Source organism: Prinia subflava, chromosome 21 (genome assembly GCF_021018805.1).
Source record: "Prinia subflava isolate CZ2003 ecotype Zambia chromosome 21, Cam_Psub_1.2, whole genome shotgun sequence".
Lineage (NCBI taxonomy): Eukaryota > Metazoa > Chordata > Aves > Passeriformes > Cisticolidae > Prinia > Prinia subflava.
Window position 1 is genome coordinate 1173421 of NC_086267.1, and position 16730 is coordinate 1190150.

The 16730-nt window shown below is 57.0% G+C and overlaps 1 protein-coding gene across 2 annotated transcripts in view; it reads left to right on the plus strand.

The window, feature by feature from the left end:
* The first annotated feature begins 4963 nt into the window (after nucleotides 1-4963).
* Nucleotides 4964-16730, plus strand: part of PAX7 (paired box 7) — a 114793-nt gene continuing 103026 nt past the window's right edge. Inside the window, exons 1-4 of one of the 2 annotated variants that reach the window (XM_063417541.1) lie at nucleotides 4964-5566; nucleotides 7895-8130; nucleotides 8720-8849; nucleotides 9901-10035. In XM_063417541.1, coding sequence (XP_063273611.1) covers nucleotides 5482-5566; nucleotides 7895-8130; nucleotides 8720-8849; nucleotides 9901-10035 — 586 coding nt within the window. In that variant the 5' untranslated portion in view covers nucleotides 4964-5481. The remainder of the gene's footprint in view (nucleotides 5567-7894; nucleotides 8131-8719; nucleotides 8850-9900; nucleotides 10036-16730) is intronic. The other variant, XM_063417542.1, reaches the window with a different exon arrangement.

The following is a 16730-nucleotide window of genomic DNA, read 5'->3' on the forward strand; positions in this document are numbered from 1 at the left end:
TTAGGAATGGTGTGGGAACACGGATTAGGGTGAGAATCTCACATGGAATGGTGTCGGAATTTAGGGAATTGTGGATTTTTATGGATCCCATTCCAGGGGGCGGGAGATCTCCAGGAGAAAACTCCCCGGAAATCCCAATCCCAATGTCCCCCTCCCGGCAGGGCCCCCCGGCTTTTCCCGGCCCTGTCCCTTCTCCAGGGCCCCATTCCCGTGGAATCCCTGGGGCACACCCCGACAATCCCCAGTCCCGACTCCAGGCGTTATTCCAGAGGTGGATCCAGGGGGAATGCGCCTGGGAGAGCCCCGGGATCCCGCGGAAATCCGGGAAAACCGGGAAAACCCCATCAGCGCCCGAAGCGGGGCCGAGCCTCGGGAAAAGGGGATTTGGTCCTGCCCCGGGAATGGGATCTGGGAAACGCCAGAGGGGCGGGAATTCTGCAGGGCTGGGGAATGGCGGGGCCCGGAGCCGGAGGGGGCGGCTGCAGCCTCGGGATTTATCCCGCGAAAATTCCCGGCTCATCCCGGAGATGTCGGGCTTGGATCAGGGAACGGCTCCAGGCCCAGCTAAACCCGGCCCAGGGCGGGGCCGCTCCGCCCCCTGAGCCCCGCCCGGGGCTTGAGCCCGGCTTAGGATCTGGGAAAGACAGCCCGGGGACACTGCGGGGACACCTGGGGACACCTGGGGACACTCCTGGGAACACCTGGGGACATCTAGGGACACATGGGGACACTGCGGGGACACTGCGGGGACACCTGGGGACACTGCTGGGGACACGCGGGAACTCTGCTGGGGACATCTGGGGACACCTAGGGACACATGGGGACACTGCGGGGACACTGCGGCAACACCCGGGGACACTGCTGGGGACACCTGGGGATATCCAGGATCTCCTGGGGACACCTGGGACCTGCTGGGGACACTCCTGGATCTGCTGGGAACATTCCTGGGGACACCCAGGAATTGCTGGGACACTCCTGGGGACATCCAGATCTCCTGGGGACACCTGGGACCTGCTGAGGACACTCCTGGATCTCTCAGGACACTCCTGGGGACACTCGTAGGGACACTGCTGGGGACACCTGAACACTCCTGGGGTCACTTGAGACCTGCTGGGACACTCGGGGTGACCTGGGACACTCCTGGGGACACCCAGGAATTGCTGGGACATTCAGGATCTCCTGGAGACACTGCTGGGGACACTCGGGACCACCTGGGACAATTCTGGGACACTGCTGGGGACACCTGGGGACATTTGGGACCTGCTGGGGACACCCGGGGACACTGCTGGGGACACCTGGAATCTGCTGGAGACATTCCGGAGGGCACCTGGGACACTCCTGGGGACATCCAGGATTTCCTGGGGACACTCGGGATCACCTCGGACAGTTCTGGGATCACTGCAGGGGACACCTGGGGACACTTGGGACCTGCTCGGGACACTCCTGGATCTGCTGGGGACATTCCTGGGGACACTTGGGATCACCTGGGAAACTGCTGGGGACACTGCTGGGGACACCTGGGACCTGCTGGGGACACCCAGGAATTCCTGGGACACTCCTGGGGACATCCAGAATCTCCTGGGATCACCTGAGATCACCTGGGACATTCCTGGGGACACCTGGGGACACTCCTGGGGACACCTGGGATCTGCTGGGGACACTCCTAGGGACACACAGGAATTCCTGGGACACTCCTGGGGACACTCGGCATCTTCTGGGGACACCTGGGATCACCTGGGACACTCCTGAGAACACTCGGGATCTCCTGGGGACACTGCTGGGGACCCTTCTGGAGACGCTCCGGATTCCCCGCTCCTGGAAAAGGAGAATTCCTTTCATCCATGGATTATCCATTCCCCTTTTCCCGCTCCCAGCCCGTTTTTAACCAATTTTCTCGCCGCTCCCGAGGTTCCTTCCCCTCTTCCTGCCTTTCCCGGGAAAACCAACCCCCGCCCGGGCCCCTTTCCCGGTTTTTCCCCCGACGGTATCTTTGGAAAATTGCGGAAGACCTGCTGAAATATTTTCCTTAAATCCCGCTTTTCAAGGTGGATTTCTCTCCCTTTCAAGGGAGATTTCTTGGATAATCGCTCGGGAAAACAACGCTTGGCACCGCGGGATCTCCCATGGAAAACCTTCCCACATCCAGGACCTGCTTGGAATTGCGGGAGGATCCAACTTTTCATTCACTGATTCATCCCCGGGCTCTTTGGGGTTGGTTTGGGGGATTTTTTGTGGTTTTTTTTTTTTTGTTTGTTTGTTTTTTGGGGTTTTTTCCCATCCTTGTGTTGAAAACCGGGATCAAATCCTTCAGGTTTTCCTCCCGAGCAGCGTCTGAGCGATTTTCCAAGGAAATTTCTCCTTCATGGATGTGCTGCAGAAATAGGATGACGTCCCTAAAAAAAAAAAATAAAATTAAAAGAAGGAGTTTTCGAGGAAGATCTTGATCGGTAAAAATGATTTTTTTAAAAGGACTTTTTTGAGGAGAATCCTAATTAATGGCATCGCTGATTGGGGCGGTTTTCCAGACGGGTTTAATCAACCTGAGCGCGTCTTTCCCGTGGAGAAAATGGGATGCGGAGCCCTTTCATCCCCAAAATCCGCCTGCCCGAGCTGGGAACCCTCCCGCGAGGGATAACGGGACGCTCCTAAAAAAAACCCCAAACCCACCCGACCGATCCCAGCGCGCATTCCCGAGGGAGCGGCGGCATTTATCGAGCACGAACATACCTTAGGAAACCATGGAGATGCGCGGGGAGCGGAATTCCCGCCGGGAAAGCTCCGGGAAGCGGGGCGGGAATCCCGCGCTGCGCTCCCGCTGGAGCTCCCCGGGGAGCGCAGGGAGCCGCGCTCGGCTTTGTCCACGAGGAGGAGCCGGGAAAAACTGAAAATAAAAATAAATTTTTTAAAAAATTCCAAATTTAACCCCAAAAAGGGTTTGGCGCAGGTGAGCCCTCCTGGAAGGGGATTTTTTGGGGACATCGCTGTCCCCTCCCCGGGTGGGGACAGTCCCTGTCACCTCCCGGACAAACCGCGGGGTGCGGCCGCCGCAATAATAATAATAATAATAATAATAATAATAATAATAATAATAATAATAATAATAATAATAATAGCAGTAATAGTGATTATGATAAATTGACATCATGCCCGGAGCCGCAGGAGGAAAAGTGAATTTTGTGTGAATTTTTTGTGATTTTTTCCTGTTTCTTTTCGCCCCGAAAGCGCCGAATTTTCCCCGATTCCAGGAGAGCGGGGCGGGGGAAGGAGGGAGAACCAGCGCGCCCTTTGAAGTGCGGGGTTTTCCTGCCGGCGCGGTGACCCCGGAGCGGAGGGAAGGAGGGCTCGGGCTCGGCTCCCGGGGTTTCACCTTCCCCCAGCGCCGCCAGAGCAGAAATATTTAATTTTCAACTTTATTCCCAGGCTCCTTCCCCTCCCCATCCCGGCAAATAATTGAATTAGGGCGGCAGGAATGCGGCGCGGCCGGGCCGCGGCTTTTCCCCCCGAAAACTCCGGGAATTGGCGTTTTTTGGGAAGGAGCGGGATTTATTTTCGTTTGGTAAAGTCGCGCCCGGGCCGGGCTCAGAGTTCGGGCGCAACTTGACACCTCGGCCGGAATTTCAAACGCCTTCTCTTCCTCCCCACGCTGCCCCGGGATTTATTTCATTTATTTCGGACCGGGCTCGGGGTGGCTCTGAGGATGCACAGGGAGAAAAGCCCGAAGCGCGCAGGTTTAGGCGCGGCTTTAGGCCGAGCTGAGGAAGAGCGTGAGGCTGAAGATCGGCCCCAGGCCGGGCTTTAAGCCCAAAGCAAAGGCGGGGCTGGGCCGGGCCGGGCCGGGGGGACAGGCCGGGCTTTGGGGGGCGCGTTTGGGGCGGGGGCGGCGCTGGCCCGGCCCGGGGGGGTTTTGGGGAGGGGGCGGCGGGGCCGAGGCGCTTCTGCAGCCGCGAACAAAAGGCAGCGCCGGCGCCGGCGTCACGTCCCGCTGCGCCCCTTCCCAAAGCTCCCGAGCCTTTTTTGGGGGGAAAACCGGGAATTCTCCGCCCGCGCCCAACCCCGAGCCCGCCCCGCAATTAACGGCGGCTGTTAATTAATGAGGGAGGGGTGGGGCGGCGGGGTCGGGAGGGGCTTTGAGACCCCCAGGGAGGGGCGGGAGAGGGGGAAAAGCGGGATGAGGGGCGGGGAGCGCCGGGCACCTTAGGGGGGCACTAATTCATTAATTTATTAATTAAAAAAATATTTATCGCGTTTGTTTATTATTGTTCCCTTTATTTCCTATTCAACTTCTCTGACTTTTTAAAATTTTCTCACAGTAATTTTTAAAAATCTTTACTTTTTAATTTTAACTTTATTTTCATTGTCATTTACTTTCCTTTTGATTCATTTTAATTGCTATTCATTTTCATTCATTTTTAATTTTTTACTAAGTTTTTGAATGGTGATTTACCTCAGATTTCAATTTTTTCTTTAAAATTTTATTTTATTTTTCAATCCTCGCCGCAATTCCCCCACCCCGAGCCGCGCTCAGCCCATGCCCCGCCTGGAACCCGCTTAGAGGGAGAAAAAAACCCCAAAAACCCCCCAAAACCCCAAAAATAAACCCACAAAAAAAACCCCAAACAACCACAACCCCTCGATTCCGACTTTCCCCTGCCTGTTCCACCCCGCTTTCTTTTCCAGCCGCTCGCGGAGCGCCCCAGCTTCCCATGAGAAGCCTGAGGATGACTGAAAACATCCCAAAAAGCGCCTCTGGGAAGGAGCGCGGGGCTCGGCTCCCATTGGTGCCGGGCCCGGCGCGGATCCCCCTTCCCATCAAAGAAAGGAGCCGGAGCCTATCAGAGCCCGCCCGTCCTTCCCACCGCCCCAACTTCGCCGCCGGAGCAACTTCCAGCCCCCTCCTCCTCCTCCTCCTCCTCCTCCTCCTCCTCCTCCTCCTCCTCCTCCTCCTCCTCCTCCTCCATCCCTCCAGCGCTGCCACAACCGCGCCGCGAGGAGGAAGAGCCGCAGCGCACGGAGCGAACCCGGGGGGCCGCGGCTCCCCCCGCTCTGCCCCCCTAAACCGGCCCTAAACCAGCCCTGAGCCAGCCCTAAACCAGCCCTGAGCCAGCCCTAAGCCCAGCCCAGCTCCCAGGCAACTTTGGCCGTGCTGCTGCTCGCGGTGACATTCCAGCGGAGCGGCCGCTCGGGACGCAGCCCCCAAAACTTTCCCGGGAATTTCTGGTGGGTGAAGCCCCCCCTCCATCCCCATCCCTTTCGCTCCGAGCCTTGCAGGATTTTTAGGGTTTTTTTTGCTTATTTTTGCTTATCGTTATTATTATTATTTTTTTTATTACTTTTTGCGCTCGGAGCCCAGATTCTCCCTTGTCTTGCAGCCGCTGCGAGGGCTGGGAAGGTCGGCAGAGGCGGCCCCGCAGCCCCCCCGGTCGTGCCCGGTGTCCCCCAGCCCCGGTTCGCCCCGGAGCCCCTCGGCCGCGCCCCCCGACCATGGCAGCGCTGCCCGGGACGGTGCCGCGGATGATGCGCCCGGCGCCGGGGCAGAACTACCCCCGCACCGGCTTCCCGCTGGAAGGTAGGTCTGGAAACCTGGAAAACCCCTGGAATGGCCGGGGCGGGGGGGGCTGGGTCTGGAAAAGCGCGGCTCCATCCCTCTGGAATTAATTGGGGGGGTCCTAGGTGTGGGAAGGCGCTGCTCCATCCCTCTGGAATTAATTGGGAGGGGGCTTGGATGTGGAAAGCGCCGCTCCATCCCTCTGGAATCAGTCGGGGGTCTGGAAAAGCGCTGCTCCTTCCCTCTGGAATGAATTGGGGGGTCCTTAGGTCTAGCAAAGCACCGTTCTCTCCCTCTGGAATTACCGGGGGGGTCCTTAGGTTTGGAAAAGCGCCTCTCCATCCCTCTGGAATTACCGGGGGGGTCCTTAGGTCTGGAAAAGCGCCGCTCCATCCCTCTGGAATTACCGGGGGGGTCCTAGGTCTGGAAAAGCGCCGCTCCATCCCTCCGGAATCCCCGGCTGAGGCCCTCGGGGCGGGGGGTGCGGCTGAACTCCTCTCCTGGGGGGGTTCCCAAAATTCTCCCAACTCCTCGGCCCTACCCAGCCCCTTCCCGCCGCGCTCCCCGCGAATTCTAGGGATTCGCTTCGCTGTTTTCCCGTGTTTCGAGCATTCCCGGCCATCCCGCAGGATTTCTGGGGCGGCTTCTCCCGCTTTGGGTTTTTTTCGGGTTTGGTGTTTTTTGGGTTTTTTTTTGTGTCGATTTTTTTAACCCCCCGACAATTTCACCTCCGCCTCAAAGCAGGGGGGAGGAAAAAACCAACCGAACTGAGAGGATTTAACTTTTCGGAGGGGAAAATAGGAATAAAAACCTTTCTCCGGGGAGCAGCGGGAAGCCGGGATGTCCTTGGCCGGGGCTGGCGAAGCGGGGACGGCGGAGCCGCTGTCACCTCTCCGGGTGTCACCCGTCCTCCCTCCGCCGTGCCTTTGTCGCGCGGGGGGCGATTATTTCCCAGGCACACGCATCCCCCTCCTCCTCCTCCAAAAATAAAAAAAAATACAAAAAACAGCGAAAAAAAAAAAAAAAAAAAGGCAAATTTCCAGCCGGGACCCCTCTGGCCGCATTTATTAAAAGCGGAGAGAATTTCATCCCGCCCGTGCTCAAGTGGCGAACGGCAGAGGCGCGGAAAACCACGCAGGCTGCAAAACACACAGGGCGCGGGGATTTGCTGGAGTGCCCCTCTGTAGCAAATGAAGTAAAACAGACGGCAAGGGAAAGGATCAAAGGATTACAACAATATTTGCACAACATGACTGGGAATAATGAAAGGAGAGAGCGGCCGGCGCTTTTAGCGGCTCTTGAATGTAAAATTGGCCACTCGAGTGTTATCTGTCGATAATGATACATCCAGGGAGCGCCGGCCAAAGTGACTCGGAATTAGCGGTGCATGATTCTCGCTAAATCGCCAGGCAATTTCTGGAATCGACTTTTCTTTGTAGCAAGAGAGGGGAGAGAGAGAGGGGGAGAAAAAAAATTATTAAAAAAAAAAGAAAGAATAAAAATCCGCCCCTCTCGTCTCGCCTGGCGCTCGCCCCCTCCAGCCTCGCGCAAATTACCCAGCTGAGTTCTGCCCCCTCCCATCCTTCCTCCCCTCCTTGGAGCTTTAATTTCCAGCCTGTGAAATCGTTTTAATCTGCGAGATGTGCCCAGCGAGATGTTCGATAAATTGGGGAGGGGGCGAAGGAGCCTCCGCTGCCCCCGCGGCCCCTTCGCCGCCGCCTCTCCGGGCGAGGGGTAAAACCCCCAAACCCACCTAAAAAAACCCCAAAACCACCCCCAAAAAAGCGCCCCGAGGGTGTTTCAGAGGCGATTCCCAAAAGTTTGTTTGAAAGCGGAGCTCTGTAAATCGAGGAAGCACAGGGAGATATTTTGGGGAGAGAAATTGAAGTTTTGGGAGGGTTTTGTTGCGCGGCTTTGGATCTTGTCGCGTTTAAAACGCCGGGAATGATTTCAAATCAAGGTGCGAAATCCCAAACCCGGACAAATTTCCAGGGAGGTGTCTCGGGGGTGATTTTGATTTTCTCACTTTCCATGGGAAAATCTCCCGGGTGGTGCCGGGATAAACAAACACCGGGATAAACACCGGGATGAACACGGGATAAACACCGCGATAAACACCGCGATAAACACCGCGATAAACACCGCGATAAACACTGGATAAACAAGGGATAAACACGGGATAAACACCGGGCGCAGGGCACGGGCCGGAGTTTCCCCCTCCTTTCAAACCTCCAAATCCCGGGAGAGAAGCGCGAGGTGCGGGGAAGGACACGCCGGATTTTTCCCCTCTATTTTAACTTTTCCCCCGGGTTTTTTTGGGTCGGGTTTTTCCCCCCGTGTCCCCCGCAGTGTCCACCCCGCTGGGCCAGGGCAGGGTGAACCAGCTCGGAGGGGTTTTCATCAACGGGCGCCCGCTGCCCAACCACATCCGCCACAAGATCGTGGAGATGGCGCACCACGGCATCCGGCCCTGCGTGATCTCCCGCCAGCTGCGCGTCTCCCACGGCTGCGTCTCCAAAATCCTCTGCCGCTACCAGGAGACGGGATCCATCCGGCCCGGGGCCATCGGCGGCAGCAAGCCCAGGGTGAGTGCCCCCAAATTCCGCCTTTTTTCAATTTTTTTTTTTGAAGGGCGGCGCGAGTTTTCCACGCGTTTTCTGTGGGTTTTAAAAAGTTTTAATTTTTATTTTTGGTGGGGAAAAGGGTTTTAATAAAGCCCCGATTTGGAGGAAGCGGGGCCCGAGCTGGAGGTGATGAATGAATTAAAGCAGTTTCTTCTTTTTGTTGTTTCCACGTGCAACAAGTGGTGCGCGCTGGAGCGGGTCCGGCGGGGAGCGCGGATTTTTGGGGAATAGGGAATCCCTGCGTGTCCATAAACACCCCAAAAGTGTCCCCCGCACCGGAGCTCGGGGCAGTCCCGCCCTGCCTCCTCTCCAGCCCCTCAGAGACCCCACTTTTGGGATTCGGAGGAGCAGGGCCTTTCCCCAGCCCTGTTTCCCTCCTCTCCCCGCTCCCAATCCCGATTTTCCCCGCACGCCCCTCAGCCAGGCCGGGCAGGGCCGAGCCGCGCTGCTCGAGCGCTTCTTTTGAATTAAAAGCGCTTTTCCCCCTCCTCTCCCTTCCTCCCGCCTGCCGCCCCCGCGGGGACACCCCGGCGCCCCTTGGGCACAAAAGCAGGTCGCGACTCCCGACGTGGAGAAGAAAATCGAGGAATACAAGCGGGAGAACCCCGGGATGTTCAGCTGGGAGATCCGGGACCGGCTGCTCAAGGACGGGCACTGCGACCGCAGCACGGTGCCCTCAGGTGAGAAGGCAGCCTGGCCGCGGTGCCCCCGCCCGCGGGCGGGAATGGGCATCCCACGGGAAAGGGGATCCAGGGGATCCAAACCCGCCCCGGCCTCGCTGGAATGGAGGGGGGGAACATCACACCAAGGAAACGCCGGGATCTGGGGGGATTTGTGCCCCGGCTGCTGCACAACCGAACACAAACAAAGCCCTCTTCCCGAGTTTTCCCCACTTTTCCCGGCTTTTCCCGACTTTTCTCGACTTTTCTCGGCTCCCCGGAAAGCCGGGGGCTGCTGGGGCATGGGAAGACCCCCAGAGGAGCCCCCCAAATCCAGGGGGAAAGGGGGCCCCGGTTTGTCCCGCTGGGATTTGGGGTGTGGGGATGTGCAGGAAGGTCCCCATGGGGCAGAGATCCATGAGAGATCCATGAGACATCCATGAGACATCCATAGAGATCCAGGGATCCATGAGGGATCCATGAGGGATCCATGAGGGATCCATGAGGGATCCATGAGAGATAGAGAGATCCATGAGAGATCCATGAGAAATCCATGAGAGATCCATGAGATATTGAGATCCATGGGAGATTCAGAGAGATCCATGAGATCCATGAGCGATCTCGAGATCCACAGAGATCCGTGATATTCCCGAGAGATCCACAGAGATCCCTGGGATCCATAGAGATCCATAAAGACCAGTGAGATCCATGGGGATCGAGCCGGATCCCACAGTTCTGCCGGCAGGGAGGTGTTCGGGGTCGGCCTGTGAGCTCCCCGTGGGATTTGGGGCGGCTCTGCAGGGCCAGGGCGGGCCCGGAGCTCCCGGGCTGCGGGAGCCGGGGGGAATTGGGGAATTCGGGATTTTCCCGGTGCCAGAGTGTGCGGTGATCCCGGGGACGCGCCCATCCCGAGATGGATCCCGGCGGAATTGGGGGATCCCGGGAGCTCGGGGCTGATCCCAGAGCTCGGAGCTGCGGGCAGGTGCATCCCCCGGGACGAGGAGCGGCATTCCCGGCCTCTCCCGCCCTTCCCGGGCAGCTTATACCGCCTTTCTGCCTTTGACTGTCCGAGGTTTAGTGAGTTCGATTAGCCGCGTGCTCCGCATCAAGTTCGGCAAGAAGGAGGAGGACGAGGACTGCGACAAGAAGGAGGAGGACGGCGACAAGAAGGCCAAGCACAGCATCGACGGCATCCTGGGCGACAAAGGTACGGCCTCGCCGGGGGGACACCGGGGGGACAGCGGGGACACCGCGCTGCCCGGCGGGGGTGGCTCCAGAGCCGCCCAGGTTGGGTTACCCCCCCAAAAATAAATCCCTGCGGGGAGCGGGGCCGGCGGCGCTGGCAGGAGGAGGAGGAAGAGCTGTCGGTGCTTTGCTCGGGATCAATTATCCATAAAAAAAGGGCCGGGAATGGCCGGAGGGGGTGGGGGGAGAGGCAGCTCGGAGGCCGTAAATGAATTTGTTAAACAGATTTGGCTGCCGCTGCCTAAGTGGTCCCCTGGACCCGGCGCTGACAGGTGACCGATGGCGCCGATCAATATCAATTAGGGACACGGACCGGGGCCGCCAGCGCCGCCGGCACCGGGGGACACCGCGGGCGGGGGGGCCCGGCACCCCCGAACCACCCCGGGAAATAATATCCTGGGAAAACGATCCGGGGGATGCGATCCCGGGAAAATCCTGGCGGCGCTGGCGGGGAAGGCTCCGAGCCAGGCCGGTGGCGCGGCGCTGTTATCGCCTCGCAAATCCTGCCTGGAAAATCCCGACTTTCCCAGCTGGGAATGCCGCGTTGGGGGTGGGAATTGGACTGCGGGCAGCGCCGTGATTCCAAAAAAAAAAACCACCAAAAAACCGAACAACCGGCAGCCAAAAAAAGGTGGAATTTTGAGGCAGCATCCGTGAGGTTCTCCGGGAGCGCGGCGGAGCTGGGGCCGCTCGGTTTGGGCACAGAACCCGCGCCCTGCGGCGGAGCTCGGCGCCTTTTTGGGGCAGAAAACGGCGATTTGGGGAGTCCCGGAGCGCGGGAAGCCGGGGTTTGCCGGTTTTCTCCCGAATTGGTGAAAAGCGAGGCCGGGCTGGGCTTGAGCCGGAATTTTGGGGGGTTTGTGGCTGTCCCCAGTCCCGGCGTGGGAATCGCTCCCAAACTTTCCCCTCCGCTCCCAAATTTGTCCCAGTTTGAGACGTGGGGGGAATTTTGGGGTAAAAAAGGCTCCCCCGAGCCCCCATCACGGGAGTTGGAAATGAAGGGGCACAAAAGGGAGTTTATTTTTCTTTTTTAAGGACACGATCCCTTTTTTTTTTTCCCTCTTTTTCCAACCTTGAAGATGAACTTCACTTACAAAGACCTTCGGGTCTATTGAAGCTTTATAAGGAAAAGATTCCTGACCACAAAAGCAAACAGCGGAGAAAAAAAAAAAGAGAGAAAAGAAAAAAAAAAGAAAAAGGAAAAAAGAAAAAGAAAAAAAAAAAAAAAAGAAAGGGGGGGAAAAGGGGGAAAAACCCGAGGCTGCCTTAAAAATGGAGTAAAGGGATGGGGGAGGGAGGGCGCGTCCATTCTCATTCAAAATTCCGCGAGGAGGAGAAAAACTTTTGGACAAAGGGCCGAGGACGGGAAGAAAGGGAGATAAATTATTCAAAACTCCCCGCTGTTAGATAGTTTTGTAATATTATCGGAGCGGCTGCTGCAGAAAGGCAGAGCCGTTGGACGCTGCAAAATGTTGCTGTGATTTGGGAGAGCGGCGATGCTCATTTGCAAATCGGGGCCATTGTGTGGGCCAGGGGCGCCCCCCGCTCACTTTCGGGGTGTTTTTAATTTTATTAAAGAGGGGGAAAGGAGATTTGGGGGGGGGGGTTGAGTTGTGTTTTCAACCAGGCTCGCCGCTCGGAAAAAATATCTTTATTTTTGAAAGCGCGGATTTGGTTTGTTGTGGTTTTATTTTCTGCCGTCCCCGCGTTTTCCCCGTCGCAACCCCTAAAAGAATAGATTAAAAAAAAATTAAAAAAAATCAGAATGAAGGAGCGGGGAGCTTTTTATCCCCGATTAGCACGCAAGGAGTGCGTGTCAAGAGGCAAAACAAAACGCTCCCTACCGCCTTCATGGGTGAGGCCGCGGACAAATCAAGCACGAGCCCCCGTTCCTGGATGAAAGGGGGCTAATTTGGGCAAATTCCCGCGGCCGGAGCCTGTGGAGCGCCGCTCTCCCTCCGAGCGCGGGGATCCCTCCCGGCCCAGCGGAGAAATCCCGGGTCAGCCGCAATTCCCGGTTTTTTAGCGTCGTGCCGAGGAGAAATCCCCCCCTCAAAATAAAAAAAAAAACCGAGGGGGTTCGGGGTTTTTTGGGGTCCTGCGCATCCGCGGCTCCGAGAGGAGCGTCCAAAATCCCGAATTTCCCGCTGCCCGGGCGGGTTTTAACGCCTGGGAAAGTTTTAATGGCCCCAATTAAGATAATTGATGATCCCGCTTGTAAAACACGGGCGGGCGGCGGCTGCGCGCTGGAAAACGCCGCGGTTTCAGCTCGGGAGGGGAGAAAAAAACCGCGATTCCTGGTGGAAAAAAACCACAATTCCAGCCGGGAAAACAACGCCAATTCCCATCACGCAATTAAAACCTCTCCAGAGCCCTTTTCTCCCTCACCCAACCCTCATTTCCAGGTGGCTCCCACTTAAACCCAACCTCTCGCGGGTTTGAGGCAGGAGGGAGAATTTTTTATTAATTTCTCCCTCTCTGAGCTGCGGGGAGAAAAGGGGTGAAAAAAACACTTTGGTTTTTCTTTTAAAAAAATTTCTTTTTTATTATTTTTTTTTTCCGCCGCTGCCAAACGCTCCGTGGCGGGTTCTCCTCGCGGGGAGCCGGGGGAAGACAGCCCTAAATGCTCTCTCTTTTTAAGTGGGAAAGAAAGCTTCCACCCTGCGCCTGTTTCTTTCTATCGTCTGCTTGGCATTTAATAATGTTAAGACTTATTAGAGCTGGTAATGAAAACTGTGGCTGTTGAATAGGGAGCTGTGTTGGAGAAGGGTGTAATAGCTCCAAGGCATGCTAAGAAATGTATTTATCCCCAATCAGTACTCACTCTCTGAGTTCCCAGCACAAACGTTAAGTTGAAGGGTTTTAAGGCAGATTAAATTGAGCCTTTATTTCTTTGCACTTTCATCTTTAAACGGCTCACTCCAGCTAGCCCTGGGCGGATATTCATGAGGCTTCACTTTGGGGTTTTTTTTTCCCTTTTTCTCTTTTATTTTTTTAATATATGTTTATTTTATATATATATATCTCCTTGTTAAGAGCGAGGTGTTGTTGGCATTTATTGCTGGTATTTATAATTATTGTTTGGGGTTGTTGTCGTTTCTCAGGGAGCGGAGGCGCCGCTCTCTCCAGCGTGGGGGGAATTTGGGCGCCCCCAAATTTTGGGGGCGCCGCTCGGGGGTGATGAATTCACCGAGACCAGACCCGGGGGGTCACAGGAGGGTCCCCCCCACCCCGAGCGTGTCCCCCCGGGGGGCAGCGGGGACAGGCGGCGCTGCCCCCCCGGAGCCCCGCAGGGACCCCCGCGATTTGGGTTTGGGCTGGAACCGCGGATTTTGGGGAATTTTCCGCACTCCGCTCTGTGCCCCACCCCCCACATTGGTGCCCTCGGCCGATTTTGGGGAGAAAGCGGGAGAGAAGAGAGACCGGGGTTGGGATTTTGGGGGGAAACGGGAGAGGGGCGGGATTTGGGTTCGGATTTTGGGGGAAAAGAGGAAGGACCAGGCTTCCGAATTTAGGGGGAGAAGTGAGAGAGGGGCGGGCTCGGGGTTCAGATTTGGGGGACAGAGCTGGAGAGGGGCTGGACCGCGGTTCCGATTTTGGGGGGAAATTGAGAGAGCGGCGGGATTTGGGTTCAGATTTTGGGGGAAAAGAGGGAGAGCGGAGGGATTTGGGTTCCGATTTGGGGGCAGAGCCGGAGAGCGCCGTGCTCGGGGTTCCCGGAGCTGGGCACAGCCCGGGAGGGGGCACAGGGACAATCCCAGCCCGGCGCTGCTCCCGCCCGGTTTTTGGGGGGCCGCAGCGAGCGGGGGATTTGGGAGGGTCCCGCCCGATTGGAGCGAGCTCGGGAGGGAACGCGGGGACCCCCCAGGCCCGGGAAGGGGAGCGGGGCTGCGGGGCCGATTTCTCTGCGAACAATCGGCGCGGGTGTAAAAACCAACACGCGGCTCCTGTGTAAATGTGTGTTTAGAGGCGCGGGGAGCGGGGGGGCGGCGAGCAGACACTTCATCAAATCAAGGGATTACCAAAGGTTGGCAATCTAATCAAACAGAGCCCAGGCGGGATTTGTGAGTGTTGCGAGCGGGATCAGCTCTAATAATGGGGGGCAGGAGAAGAGATAGGGAGGTGTCAAGCAATTCATTGGCTTTAGGCTGAGTTATTCCGCGCATATTTCAGGCCGGGAGGAGAGGGGAGAGAAGGAAAGAGGAATAAAAAAAAAAATCAGGGAGAAGGGAGGAGGGGGGGGCTGGATGCGGGCGCACACGGAGCTTACATGTCACAAAAAAAGCTGAGACAAATGAGGTACAACAATAAACACAGATAACAATTACAAAGGCAAACAGCGGCTTTTGGGAACGGGAACCTGGGCTACATAAACAAAGTCGGCAAATGTTCGCAAGATAAACTCCTGCCTAAATCCAGTGTGACGGGGAGGAGAGAGGAGAGGAGGAGAGATAAGGCTGGAGAGGGGAATAAACGAGAATAATCGAACACGAGGCGTTTGAAAAAACAAACTTGAGACGGGGGGACGCGGCGAGCGGGGCTGGGCTGCGCGGGAGGGAGAGGAGGAAAATCGGGAGGTGTTCGAGGTCCGGGCCCTGATCGCGGATGGGGATTTTTGGATGGGGAATTTTTCCTCTTTCCCTCTTTTTTTTTTGGGAGGGGGAGGAAGAAAAGGATCCATCCTGGAGCTGGGGGTGGGGATGGGAAGGGAAATCTCGGGATCAGAGGCAGGTGGGGAGCCCCGGACGGGAGAGGAAACGCGACGGGGACACTTTAATGTGGAATTTGGAGGTGATTTCATTACCCAGCAGATTTTGGGCGAAAGGGGGGAGATGGAGCCGCGCTAGAGCAGCGCAGGAAGGGGAGCGGGGGAGGGCTCGTCCTAATCCCAGGTCCGGGCCCAAATTGGGCGGGGAGGGAGGGGGCAGAGGCGGAATCGAGGCAGGAAAGGCTGAGAGCGAAACGCGCGGCCCAGGGGTGGCTGCAAACAAACAGAACCCCCCAAAAACCCCCGCTTTTAACCCAAAATCAGCTCGAGGCCGCGCTGGGTCTGGCTCTCCCGGGAGGAGAATCGCGGGAATTTTCCAAGCGGGAATCGCGCGCGGGAGAAGGGGAGAGACGTGTCTGCAGCGTGGTTAAAGGAATTAGATATTTACAGTTCGAAATAAGCCTGGGTATGGAATAAAAAAAAAAAGGGGGGGAAGGAGAGAGAGGGAAGATGAGACGGGAGAACACTTCAAACGAATTCATCATCTGGAGTGGCGAAGGGGAGATTTAGAGACAGTATTGGAAGTTATTTAGATATTAATAACATATTTTCCTGAGGCGTCAGGAGTGCCTCCATACGCACTTTTCCCTCGCAGCTATTTGGCTGGGTGAAATATGGGAGACCCAAATGTTGGGGAGAGATAACACAATCAGCCGAGCCCTGGTCCTGCGACTGCATCGCGGCGTTAAACCCGGATTAACCTCCCCTTCCTCCCCTCCCCCGCCGCCCGTTCGCGCCCCCCCACCCCCCCCAAATTCCACCCCCTCCCCCCCCCCCCCAGAAGCTTTTTTCCAATTTTTTTTTTCCAGGGGAATTTCCGCGGCGGGGTTTTAAAGCGCGGGCACGAAGAGGGGAGGGAATTACCCCGGCATTAGGGTGAGGGATCTTTGGGAAAATTGCGTTTGCCACAAAAGAGAGGAAAAAAAAAAAAAAAAAAGAAAAAAAAAAAAGAGGCGAATGGGGGCCCCTCTGCAGACCTGGGCTTTGCAGATATTCCGTATTTACGGACATTATTCTTAAAAAGAAGTGGGGAAAAAAATAAAAAAAGCCAGTTTCAATCAGCTGCCACTTTCCTTTCCTCTTCCCCACGCGGTTTTAGTCGCCCTTTTAATGTGTTTTTTATTATTATTTTGGTTTTTATTAGATCGGGACTTCACCCTGCTTTGGGCTCTGGGGTTTTTTGGGGTCCAGGAGATGCGGGAGGGCCCGAGGCGGGGAAGGGGAGCCCCGGCTGGAGCTGCGGGAGCGCTGAGGGGGGCAGGGGAGCAGCCAGACCCCCAGGAATGGGGTTTGGGGGGCTCCTCCTTCCCCCTCATCCCAGGAAAATACAGGAATGGAGGAGTTGGGAGGCGCAGGTGCAGCTCCGGGAGGGAGCAGAGGGATGGGGATGCGGCTTTGCCGGGGGTCGGGGTATCCCCCTCCCAAAAACCGCCCCCTCCTCCTCCTCCTCCTCCTCCTCCTCTCCTCCTCGTTCCCGGCTCATCCCAAGGCTGGCGCTCGGCGGGCCCGCGCCACAAAAGGAGCTGGATGTGGCTAATGCCAGTTTATAAAGACATTTGTCACCGGGGTTGGGGACAGGGGGGGACGGACGGGCCGGGGGGGCGGGAGCGGCCAGCGGGGCTCGGTTTGGGAGGTGCAGGGATGATGGGGATGGTGATGAGGATGAGGATGGTGATGAGGATGGTGATGAGGATGAGGATGATGGGTGTTGAGAATGATGATGGTGATGAAGATGGTGACAGTGGCGATATTTTGGTGGCACCCTCTGGACTGAGCCGTGCACTTGAAAGGCCCTCGGGGCTGTTGGGGAGGGACAGGGGGGGCTGGAGGTGCTCGGGGAGGGTTTGGGGCTCCTCGGGGAAGGTTTGGAGACCCTCGGAGAGGGTCTG